Source organism: Choloepus didactylus, chromosome 2 (genome assembly GCF_015220235.1).
Source record: "Choloepus didactylus isolate mChoDid1 chromosome 2, mChoDid1.pri, whole genome shotgun sequence".
Lineage (NCBI taxonomy): Eukaryota > Metazoa > Chordata > Mammalia > Pilosa > Megalonychidae > Choloepus > Choloepus didactylus.
In genome coordinates this window covers 34,286,364-34,299,377 of record NC_051308.1, presented here as the reverse complement: position 1 = coordinate 34,299,377, position 13,014 = coordinate 34,286,364, and the positions used below count along the sequence as shown (strand labels likewise).

At 31.9% G+C, this 13,014-nt stretch overlaps 1 protein-coding gene across 3 annotated transcripts in view; it reads right to left on the bottom strand.

The window, feature by feature from the left end:
- Positions 1-13,014, bottom strand: part of ENAH (ENAH actin regulator) — a 153,820-nt gene that overhangs the window by 43,449 nt on the left and 97,357 nt on the right. For all 3 annotated transcript variants that reach the window (XM_037822891.1, XM_037822896.1, XM_037822899.1), the window contains exon 4: positions 1,213-1,297. In XM_037822891.1, the coding sequence (XP_037678819.1) occupies positions 1,213-1,297 (85 nt within the window). The remainder of the gene's footprint in view (positions 1-1,212; positions 1,298-13,014) is intronic.

The following is a 13,014-nucleotide window of genomic DNA, read 5'->3' as shown; positions in this document are numbered from 1 at the left end:
TCTCAAAATGGAATGCAAATTATCATATCCTTCAAACATACTTTTATAGAAACTTAATTTTATTGTATCTATTAGGGCATCATTCAAGAGTTAAATGGATCTTCAACAAATCTGGAGGATACTTCTGGAATGTTCAGAATGAATACATAGGTTTTGCAGCAAAAGCAAAATTCATTTTGGGAGATCCTGGGGGGCATTCCTCAGTATAAGTATACTTATACTTTGAAGTATAAGTAGTTAAATTCCAAAGCAGCTGACAATGAACCATAACAAGAGGTCTCTTCCACTGGCTGCTAGGGGAACATGGCACATATATTAAGACAACGTAAAGAAAATGAACAATGTTTTCAAACATGAGATCCAAATCCAGGGTCACAAGAAATGCTTAGAATTAGAACTGCTGGCTTGCTACAGAGTAAATGCCTCAATTGGAAAAATGCATCTATATAACAGTGCATTTAACAACGGTTATTGACTCTCCAGAACAAAACAGAGGTGGACCTAATAGTGATAAAAAGCAACATTAGCATCTCTAAAAAGTTTTCTTCTCTCTTTTTTTAAAATGGGACAGCTGGTTTGACTAACTCAATTTCAGTTATTGAATACACCTGAATTTTATAAAACTGTGGTACAAAGTTGCTTATAATTCAGTTTCTGCTAATTCAGAAAAAACTACCCCTAAATGAGGCTGTATTATAATTTCAAGTGTATTTCTAAATTGTACTGAAATGAAGATGATGTTATCCATTTTACTTAACCAGCAGTTTAATAAACACAATGGTCTTATATTCCACTACGAAACTCTATGGTAGTATCTCAGGATTGATGCCTTAAAGACCCAACCAACACTATTTCTACTTTCTTCTTAGACACATGAAAGCAAAACTGGTTAATTTATAACTGCTATACTAATGACTCCATGAAGTCTAAAGACATTTTGCATCCTATTAAGTGTATTTAAAATATTTTCAACTTACCATGAGTATGACTTTTACAAAAAAGCAGATATGAAATTTTATAATACCTTAGTCTAGCATAACCATTGTCTGCTCACTTTTTAATGGAGATTCCAAAAACATTAAGTAATATAAGAATACAAGTTCTGACTTTGAAACGGCTGTCAAAACATAATCTACTTTCAATATTAGGACATTCACTTATCAGCCTTCTGCAGTAGAAAGAAAAAGGACAAACAATAAGTCATGATTTTACCTTCTTTGAATTTCCAATTCTTCTTGTGATGGGCCATTTTGTACCTGGACAGGTAGTTGTGAATTTTGTCTAGGCAAGGTTGGTCCTATAAAGGGAGGAAAACATTACAGATGAACATTACCTTTATATTTAGTAGGATAGCAGGGATAAAATAATGACAATAACATAAACCATCACATATTTACAAATGTATCTTCTTTTTGTATAGCAAAATAAAATAAAAGCTTTACATAACACACAGCAAATGAAAGACTGCAACATAATTCTGCCATCATCTCCAGAAGGCTTACTTGAAACAAATGGAAAAAACATCAACAATAAAGGAAAAGTAAACATTTATATATGAAGAGCTTGAGTAAAACAAGTGTTCAATGAGCATCTGAATAGGCACCTAAGCTTGACATTTTCTAAGACAATGAAACATTCTTTTGGGGGTAATTATTCATGAAGTGGAGAGGGAAAACTTAAATGAAAAATCAGAATTCAAAAACTCACCTAAATAGAACACTGAAAATGAAAAACAGGAGAGAGAAAGCATGAGAACCTTATTACTAGACTGAAGTATGCTAATGCATTTATCAAATTTATCCAATTTAAGCTGCCATATATGTTTCATGGCCTGGCATTTCCAGTACTGGTAAAAACAAATATTTGTTAAACTCCCATTAATAGTTAACCTATTTATCTGAATTTTTAATGTTACAGGGGTAATCTTAATAACTTTTCAATTTGGGTAAAGGAAAAAAACATGCATTTACACCAACATGCTTCTGTCATGAGAAACTAATGACCATCCATTCTCCATGTAACCATGTGCAATACAGACCCATTTTTAGCTAGACAGAATGCCACTAAATTATGGATATCTTAATGTCACTGGTTTTAAAAATCAAATCTTATAAAATGAGATACATAAATATTGGACCTAATATACAATGCCTAGATTTAAAACAGAATAATCTTAAAATCTAATCCAGTAAAGGAGAGAATAAAGAAACAGTAGTTATCTTCTACTCTTCGAGAGGAATATTAGTAATGATATACTGTACATATTTCTAAATTCTAGTGTGCCAGAAAATGCCCCTAACAGATATTTTGAAAGCTGTATGTACACCACTAGTATTAAAAACAGTTAATAAATAAATGCTTCAGTGTATTAGAGCTAATTCTTGTAATCTACAGAAATTAACAGCACAAAATATCTATTTTATACTAGTGGACTAGACTTCACAAATAGAAGGATAAGGTTTACTAGAATGCAACACAGTTCTGCTAAATCCCAAGTATAAACAAATCAGAAATAATTTGATCTGAACTTAACTAATAACTTTTTTCCTCACTTTTTTACAAATGGTTTTAGATTAATCATTTAATTTGCCCTCTAAAGACAAATTAGATGACAACTGCAGTGATATATTTCATTAGATTTCTTAAAAGTCTATTTTGAGGACCAAATAAAGGAAATATGAAAATGTATTAATCCCATGTAATCAATAGCCACAGATACAAAAAAAAAGCTTTTAAAATTTAAAATTAAATATTTAAACGTTTGCATAAATAAAAATACATAACTTGTCAACTAAAAAGAATGTTTTTTCTTTCGGAAATAACATAATGATGTAAAAACAGACTATCATAATAAGTCATACACTAATGTTTAATACTTTACAGTATTTTGGTAGGAGGAGGGGAACAAATATGTAAAGTTTAGGGTAAATTCAAGAAAGTACAAAATATTTGGAGGAAGTATATTCAAAGTTACATTTATCCAAAAGTACTATATGAAAGCATTTAGCATGGGCAACTCACAAGACCATTATGGTTTAATTATTTTTTAAAATAATGTTTATTTGAGCATTTAGGTGAAAACCTCATGATGCTGAAATACTTAACTGAATGTTAGGTTGTTTGGCATCCATGTCAAAGACTGCAATTGTACTATCATATCTAGAATAGGCATTATCTCAGTAATAATGTTAATGGACTAAATTTACCAGTTAAAATCTATCAGTTGAAGTTATTACAACACAAACATATAGATTCAAGAAAAATATGTCAAAATTTCAATTCAATTCAATTCTGTTTTTATTAAACAGGTATCTTTCTAAACTAGCAAATAAAAGTTTGATATAACTCACAACGAAACTAAATGGGAATACAAATATCTTTCAGCAAATTTTTAAATGGTTACCCAGCAAACTTGTTTAGGTAGGAGGTTTAAAGACTGTGAGCAACATTTTGTGGTTGATATCATTAACTATAAAAACAATTTACTACAGTTTACTCATGCAGCTGAGAAAGAAAAAATAACTTCAAGGAAAACCCTTCTAAAATGGGTGAGATTTTGATCTAAGATTAACTCATAATTCTTTCTATCTGGTTGGATGATAAAACTGGGCTATTTGTCCTTCCATAAACATTCTTTAAATTCAGAGGACAGGAGGAGGAAGCCCTCCCCTTGGCATTTTCTCACACCTATATTTAACTTGGTTGTTTTGTTTGTTTGTTTCTTTTTCATCAATATTGTCAAATTACAAGAATAAGCACAATGAAATTTATGTGCATTTAAAAATAATACAAGATATTATAAGCATTAAATAAGAGTTCCACGTAATTATAAACTTCAGGTACATAATAATTAACATCTTTCCTTCCTATTGAACATTCCAACAGGTTATAAAATTGGTAAATAATACCAAGGCATCACACACAATATGAAGCAGCAACTAAGATTAGGCAAGGCTGTCAGCTGCCACTGTATTTTCTGGAATATAACTATTACTTCACATAGGTCATATATCCAAATGGGCATCTGTACTTTCCTAACCATTTCAGTGGGCAAACGACAATATTTTACGAGTATCATGTGGTAGTTAACAGCCCTCTTTTAGGGGAAAAAAAAAGACAGATATAAAGAAAAAAGAAAGAACCAAAGTTAACAAACAAGTGAACCTGCTTTTTCCTCCTATTCCCTTATGAAGGATAGTAGCTCCTGAGGATTAGTTTTCTCCCTGTTTTTATTATCCTAGTGCTGAAGACAATGATTGATCTCAATTTGTCCTGACTAGAAGATATGCACACTTCTTTCCCCATAGCAAAGAATATGAACTACCTACCTTACTTTTTCTAACTAAAAGAAAATGTGGAAATATTGTTCATATAGTATCCTACAGATGATGGAAATCAGATTTCATTATTTCAAAACCAGGAATGGCATTTCAGCCTTGACTTCAATATTGAGTTTTGGCTAAAGCACATTTCACTTACTGTCAACTTTTAATCTTCACACATAAATCTAGTTTCACATTTAGTCACAGACTACTTAAAAACACATGACTAAAAGACAGATAGGTGTATAATAAATATACAGTGAAATAAAGTTTAAACTTAGTAAACTGGTAATTACATTTTTATACATAGTTAAATCAATGAAGGTAATACTGGGGGAGTATGTGATTTCTAACACATTATTTTACAACTTTGAAACATTCACTTTTTTTAAGGCCAAATCAATCTTTTCTCCGCAATTTGGCAACTGGGTATCTATTATTTTGCATGTGGATCTCAATGTATTAAGTAGCAAAGTATAAATATAAATAACACCAAGCAAATTTTCAAAATAGCTAAAGATGGCCTGGAAGAATAGCCAGGAGGGCAGAAAAATTAGAAATAAGTCATGGATGAAAACACTCTACAATATTTAACTGTGGAATTGGGGTGGGGGGGTTGTGGTTATAAGGAACCACACAAATAAGCTCACTGCTCTAACTGTAACCTAGAACAGTCCTAAAATATAATTTTAGGTGACAGATTAAAAAATACATTAGAATTTTAATTTATAGAAATTTACAACATATTCTTCTTTTCCTAAACTGGTACTTTGAGTATGTACACAAATTTTAAAATAATTCTCTTTATAAAGAAACAGTATCAGTAATACTGAGGAATCACATTAAAAATTCTGAGTCACATGGATAAAATGTACACACATAGCAATGTTTTGAACTGTTTAATATAAAATTTTAGCAGGATATAATTTTACAACTTTATTTCTTATAAAATAACCTGGCTAGTCAAGCTAAACATGAAACCCAAAAAATAAAATACACTTAAAAAAAAAAAAAAAAAAACTCAAAGAGTTAAAAATCACTTTTTGGAACTTGGTTTTCAAAATGTAAAGTTCTAGCATCAAATGAGGATGAAAAAGTAAGAATTCACACAAGGATATATAAAAATATATTCATTTCCTCATATAAGGACAAGGAGATACATTTATTTGATTATCACTAATTTGGGGTGGATAAGTGACATATCTGGTTTGTCCATGCAAACAATACATATATGTGCACACGTGTGTGTGTGAGAGTGAAAGAAAAGACTCTATAAGCCTTAAATTCACTCCTAAGCCACCGATATCTACCCTACTGAATAAAGCAGGCTGGCAATCAGAAATCAACCTATCAAAACAAGTAATAGCTTACATGTGCCTCACAACATGCAAACCTAAAATTAATTCAAGTAAAAGTTCCCTTCAAAGAAGGAACATTTATTTACATTCCCCAAATCACATTCAGATGGATATAATTTTTTTCTTTAAATTCTTAAATTAGAAGTTTGCTCCCCAACAAAATAGTTAAAAACAAAAACAAACAAACAAAGGTCCCTCTCATTGTCTTGAAGAGGTGGACAAGAATTAATTGTATGATCCTAATTCTAACTAGATCCTCCATAACAAGTCAACTCAAAAGCTGACCAAATCACCTACGTGAACCACAACAAATATCACAACATAAAAGCAGGAGCTGGCTGTTTCCCAAATACCACAAATCAGACTATGGCCTAAGGAAACAAAACTTATGGAAATGGGCAAGTCGTATGTACCACAGCTTGAAAAAGTAATGTAAACATAATGTTGCTTACCACAGAAAATACATCGCAAATTAGTGCTGTCCTGGGTAGCAGCAACTTTGCTCTGGGCTGCAACAGACACCTTGGTGTTAGAAGCTGCAAAGGACAACGGGGCCATCTGAAGAACTTCACATGAACTAAAAGGTGCTTTGAAATGTTCAAAAGGTTTTTACATACACATCTATTTAGATCCTCATCCTGGGATCTCTGCAATTTCATACAAAACTTATCCCTTTTAACATAAGCTTTTAAAAAACTTTTGTATACAATCTTATTTGTGGAAAAAAACTAGAAATAAGCCATAGATCAAATGATGTGCTAATATATAGCTTGTTTCCTGAGTTATAAGATTAAGAAGTGAAATAGGAGTTTTAGGATTACATTTTGAAAAGTAAATGGAGAGGAGGTATAGGCAATCAAGATCTATGGCCACTGAGTTAATTTTGTGGTATCCACCCTCTTGGCATTATTCATTTAGGCGAGCTAGCATTTTAAAAAAACAGAAGAAAAGCTTAAAATTAACACAAAATTATCTGATTTCTTCTGTTGAAAAAGAACCATTGATAAACACAGGCTACAGCAATTAAGAAGTTTTAAATTCATTAATATAAAAAGAAAATACCTTCATTTGCTTTGCACTTTGAAAATCAAAGCTAGTCACTGTTTTCCCATATTTCATTTTTCCTTTTCTTAATGTGTATATGTAAACATTTTTGACAAAACATTTATTAGAAATGTGTGCCACATCAAACAGCTATTTAATATTTATTTAGGCTACCAATGTTAACATTTAGCGTAAATGTTAATGAGGTAAATTGTCTTTAGGAGGGATAAACTCAATGACAAGGTGATAATTTATGAAAAGTAGGACTTATGCAAAATCAAGATGACACTCAAAACTGGGATGGGAAAAACAAAAGCAAAATATTTTTTCTATATTTATTACATTAGTGACATCCAAACATCACAGGAATAATTCTCTGTAAAATCCTTAAAAAATTATTTTCAGCATGGAAAACACTTTCTTTTTCTATTGGTATTAACCAAGAAACAATGGGTTAAAGTATATCGGCTTAAGGCCACATAAAGGCAAACAAGACAGTATTTTAGATTCTAAAACTGTATTGTTTAAATAATTCTACATACGCTAACTACAAAAGTTTCCATAAAATCAAAACCAAACTAATTTATACTTAAAGAGAGTACAACTGAAAATCTTAAATAATCAAAATAATCACAAGTTTTGATTTTTTAGAAGTTAGACAATATAATCCAAATAAATGTAAGTCTTGCTTTTAAAACATACTACAAATATTTTTAAACAATGTAAGATTGGTAAACCTTTGCTAAGTACTTCCAACCACCCAATCTATTATTATTAAAGTTGCATGCACAATATTTACAGTAATGACATACAAAAAGCCCATAAACATACACATAATTTTTACCAAGCTAAGTAGATCATTCCAAAGCAGATAACTTAACAAAAATTTCAATAATTATGTTTTAAGTTTAAATCCATATTTAAGTGGAAAAAGACATAAGGAAAATATAAACACTTACAAGAAAAACTTGAGAAATCATCTCCTTTCTGAAAGCAAAGAAACTGCCACATCCCATTACTAATCATTTTGGCAAAAGGTCATCAACTCCCTCCTGATTTTGTCAGAATGCAAGTAATTACTGCATTAAAAAAAAAACACTTTCAACCAAAAAACCCCAATCTCGCCCACAATTTAAACTATTACATAACATTCTTGAACTCAGTATCTTTAAGCATTTTCTATCTACTGTCTTCTACACTTCATACTATCAAGTAAACAACTGATCTAAATTCTGATAAGGCCTTTTGAATTCTACTGCAGTTTGCATTTCCTGAAGATAATAAATTATTCATTTCATCATATGCAAAGGCTAACAGCACTTCCTACTTAATATTGATGCTATTAACTCTTTCTTCATTCTCTTGGGGTTTGTGTGTGTGTATTTGTGTGTGTTTATGTGTGTGTGTGGAAAATGGGAAAGGCTATTCATTGCCCAGGTTTGAATAACATTCAATAACATGATCATTTCAGCATAATTAGTTTTAGGACTAGCCCCAAAGTTCTGTATACCCTAAATTTTACCTACGAAAGGGCCTCCCTCTTTAAGTTAACCATATTAAAATAGGCTTAGGGCTGAGAGAAATTACAATGGGATGAGAAAGCAAGCATGTAAATTCTTAGTAAAATGTATCCAAAATGTAATATCTATATTAGACTTCCAGAGAAGAAAACTGACCATGTCTATCAGCTACTCTGCCCTTAAAACAATCTTTTCATGGCTGTTCATTTATTTCTCCCGTAGTTTGTAAAATAACCATCCACCAACCAAACCCAATGAGGGAATCTGTATTAAGCAAGGAAATGTAGAAACCTTGGGTGAGATAACAGTAGTTGAAAAAGACAGGCTGTTTAATTTGATCAGTAGTGGAAAATTACTACAGTAGACCTTTAGCACTCATATTTTTAACATTAGATGCTTCCATTATTAGCAGCCAGTCCCAAGGTAATCTGTAATGGGGATATTACCACTTCAGCATTTTTCTGAGGATTAAATGAGATAATGTTTGCTTAAAGACTGGTTTGAATCTGATCTGCACTCTCTGGAAAGCTCATCTGTTGAGTGATTGATCGCCCAGCATCCAAATTAGCAGTGTTTACACTTCTGATCATCAGTAAGCCTCCAAACATTTCCCTCATAATTGCAAAAGTTCTATTATATACACTTTTGAGAGGGAGTGAAAAGAAAACGTGTCTGCATTTTTTCCCTAAGGTATCTAGAATCGAATGGAGGAAGGGACTACAATAGCAGGGTTGCCTGTATTCAGACACCAGGTACCACATGGAAGGGAACTGTGCTAGGAGACAAGAGAATTAGAAAAAAAGACATTTTATTCAAAGTGATGACATTTCAAGTTGCATTTTGAAATATTTTTTAAAGTATTATTTCAAATTTTGTTTTAAAAATGTATAATTAATAAAAGAAAATTTTTATATATCTCAGGAAATAGAACATCATGCATCATCCATAGCCACACATGCAAAAATACCAATCTTAAGGAAAATGGTATATATGACTGTTTCTCTTTCCCCTTCATCTTTGGTACTCTGTAAGAACCGTTTCTCCCCCAACTGAAGGCCTCAAATGCATTTTACTTCCTTTTCTAAGCAAATATGAAAACGACTGCTAATAGTTGATAAACTATTAATTTATTAGGCTTTACCAACAACAGATTCAACACGTCCCTCAGTCCAGCATCTGTTTTGTAAGCCATTTATTTTCAGTTGTGGAACAAATGACTGCCTCTAGCTAAAGAAACTTGAAGAATCAACCAGAAATTGAGATGACTTGACTTTACCAACTCTGTCATATCCTAACCCTTCAAAAGTCAAGAGTAACGCATGTCACATTCATTTCTCTGCCTCCTCTTCCTGAACACAGATCAAAACCTGCTCACCAAATCATCTTACCATCCACCCCGCCTGTTGTTACTAAAGGTACGACTAGGTGAATGCTCAGAGAAAATACATTCAGGTCGAATGCTATTTTAACAAATGTGATTACCTTAATACTAGAGTACTTGCTAATTCTCTAACCCTGTGTTGTTACCTATTCGAAACAGAAATCTAAGACCCTTTAATAGTTGAACCTGGAGACTAAGAAAATAAACTTTAGAGACTTCACAATTTGATTAATTCATCTCTCTTTACCTTCAATTTAATATAGAACGTTGCTACACAAGTTCTGCTTTACATGGTTTACCAAGCTTTAAAATGTTGATTTTTTTTTTAATCCAAGAATCTGAGGAACACTTCGCTTTGTTTCAATCTCTTTATTTAAAAAAAAAAAGTTAAGATTTAGTCATTACTTTCACTGCACACAACACTCATACAACTTAAAAAGAAAATTGTTTAAAAAAAAGAAAATTGTAAAAACTTAGAAAGCATGCCTAGAAGATTCTTTAATGTTCATATATATCCCTTCTAACAAGACTAAATCTAAATACATCCTTTTAAATAAGATTTGCTTTTCAAAATGCTATGCATGATATATACTACAAGATGTATAAACCTTGAAAATATTACGATAAATAAAAGAAGCCAAGTCATTAAAAAAGACTACATATTGTATAATTCCCTTTATATGAAATGGCCAGAATAGACAAATGTATAGAGACAGAAAGTAGATTAGTGGTTGCCAGTGAAGGTATGAGGAAATTGGAGGGTACAGCTAAAGGGCATGGGGTTTCTTTCTGGTGAAAATGTTCTAAAACTGACTGTGGCGATGGTTGCACAACCTAGTGAATATACTAAAAACCATTGCATTGTACACTTTAAGTGGGTGAAATGTATGGTGTGTGAAGTATAGCTCAATAAAACTACAGAAAAAAAATAAAGCCATGCTGTGCTTTTATTCCTCATCTCAGAATTGTTTATAACACAAAGTTGAAAAATAAATACCTATCATCTTTCCCCTATGAAAAATATTTAAAGCGATTACCTCTGCGTGGTTGGATATTAGGTATTTTTACTTTCTTCTTTATGCTTTCTGTATTGCTTTAATTTTTGTAAGTAGGTAGCTTTACAATCAGAAAAAAAGAAATCTTCATTTGGAAAACAAAATGTCATGCTGGAAATCAGAGTTCCATTAACAAAGAACAGTTCTTGTCAGGTATTTCTATAACTGGCTCTAGTTTCTGACAGAGAATTGGACATAAACAAAGAATGAAATGACTCCATTAATAACACCAATGTGAGTCTAAGTGCCTGTAAGAGCTGCAAAGCAGAACCTGGGTGTTTTTTCTAATCACCATGCTCCGGAGCTGGTGGAGGGGAGCACGTGCAGCTCCTTTGCCAGCAGGTTATTTCTCAGCAGGAATCAAAACCAGAGGTATTTGTTAGGTCATGACTCTGAATACACAGCCATTCAGGATGGTACATCAAAAAACAGGACTGTCCTAGTTAAACCAGGACAGCTGTCTCCTTTTCCATGGGAACATTATTGCCCTTACCCTTCTCCTCTTCTCTGGACAATAATTCGTGATAGTTCATCTGTGAAACCAAGAAAGCAACTTCTACCTAGAACAACATAGGACAACTAATATCTAAATGATAAAGATGTCCAAATTTATGTTTTGGAATTAAAATACATTAAAAATTTTACTAAAAGAACAGTTTTAATGCACACATAAAAGTTAAGTAAACTGAGTTTGTTTACCTCACATTGGATTTATTATTAAACAGAATTAAAAAGATAAGTATTGGTATGGTCTGTCAGCAAGGACATAAAAATCAACATTCTACAAACTGCATGTCATTAACCTTAGACTAAAATGTAATATCATAATGATATGTCTTTATTTCACTACCCTTTTAAAATTATGTTGTCATGTAATTGGTAAGTCATATATTTTGGTATGCCATTTCAAACAACAATGTTGTTGCTGTTTAAATGATATATCTGTATATTCAGACAAATAAAGAATGTGAAAAACTATCATCTATGTTGCCAGACTTAAAAAATTAAGATATTTAAATTAGGAGTGTCACCTTCCCATTCTTATTTAAGAATCAATAAATGTTACTCAATACAGCATGTCTTTTTCAGGACAACCACATAAAACACTACATCTTAATTACTACACCTTAAATGATTTTGTTGTACTTTAGTTCAATCTATAGGCTTATATAATTCTATTTTTTTCCTGCTTAAGACATTTTCCATGTTAAATCTTAGTCTTTTACTGTCCACCTCCTAAAAAATAAGACACAAAAGCAGCAAGCAATTAGAAACAAAACAAAACACTAGGGGGAAAAAAAATCAATACCAGCAAGAGCCCAGAAGGAAAACACAATTTAAAACCCCCATACCAACTGGTGGAGCTTAAGCTCCTTCCAATTTATCATGTGATTGCAGAATTATTACTTTACATCAAGATATGTTTATAGTTATAAACATATCTGCCTCACTAGACTTCAAGGTGCTGGAAGGTAATATCTGTGCAACATTCATCTCCATATTACCAGCAACCAACATGCTGTTTGGCATATAGTAGTTAACTGACAAGTAATTGATAAATTTGTTCCACTAAAACTGTTTTTTTTTTTTTTTTAAATAAAATCGATGCAACTCAAAACAAGAATTAATGAATGTATACTATGTGAAAGCTGTATTCTAGGTAACTTTACATACATCAAACAACCAAAATAATGCAGAGAGAAAATGAATATGGGGATGAATTCATCCATATATCATAAAAGAACCAGAGAAATGTGCAAGTCCAGAAATGTTTAAATAAAAATCAGGAAAATAAAATATACTTAAACTAAAAAATAACTTTTACATGTGTGTATGGGGGGAGGGGGTTTCCTATAAAGCCTAATTTTGTAATACTCTAAATACATAACCCCCAAAATCTGAAGTTTTTAATGGACAGTAAGACTGGGACTCCAAAGGCAGCCAGGAAAAAGAATGAACATTTTAAAAGCAAGTAAGAAGCCTGGTCCACAGCCATTTCCCAGAGTGAAAAAAATTAAATCAGGTGGAGACAGGTTCTTTCTCCAAGGCTTACAACAAAGAACCAGCAAAAGGCAGGGCACAAAAGCACTATTAAAGATAGCTTGGGAAAGAATCTGACCATCTCACCCTCTAATAACTTAATGCCAAACTTGTATACACAGGGACCAAAACATCACCACTCACAGGAAGATGAAATGCACAAGAAATGCTGGTGGAAAGTCTTAACACTCATTCAAATTCATACTTTTAATAAATAAAAGAAATTTTGACAGAAAAATAATGTGGGCCTAAGTGATACTGTGGAATTATCACAGATTCCTGAAAATCCAGCTT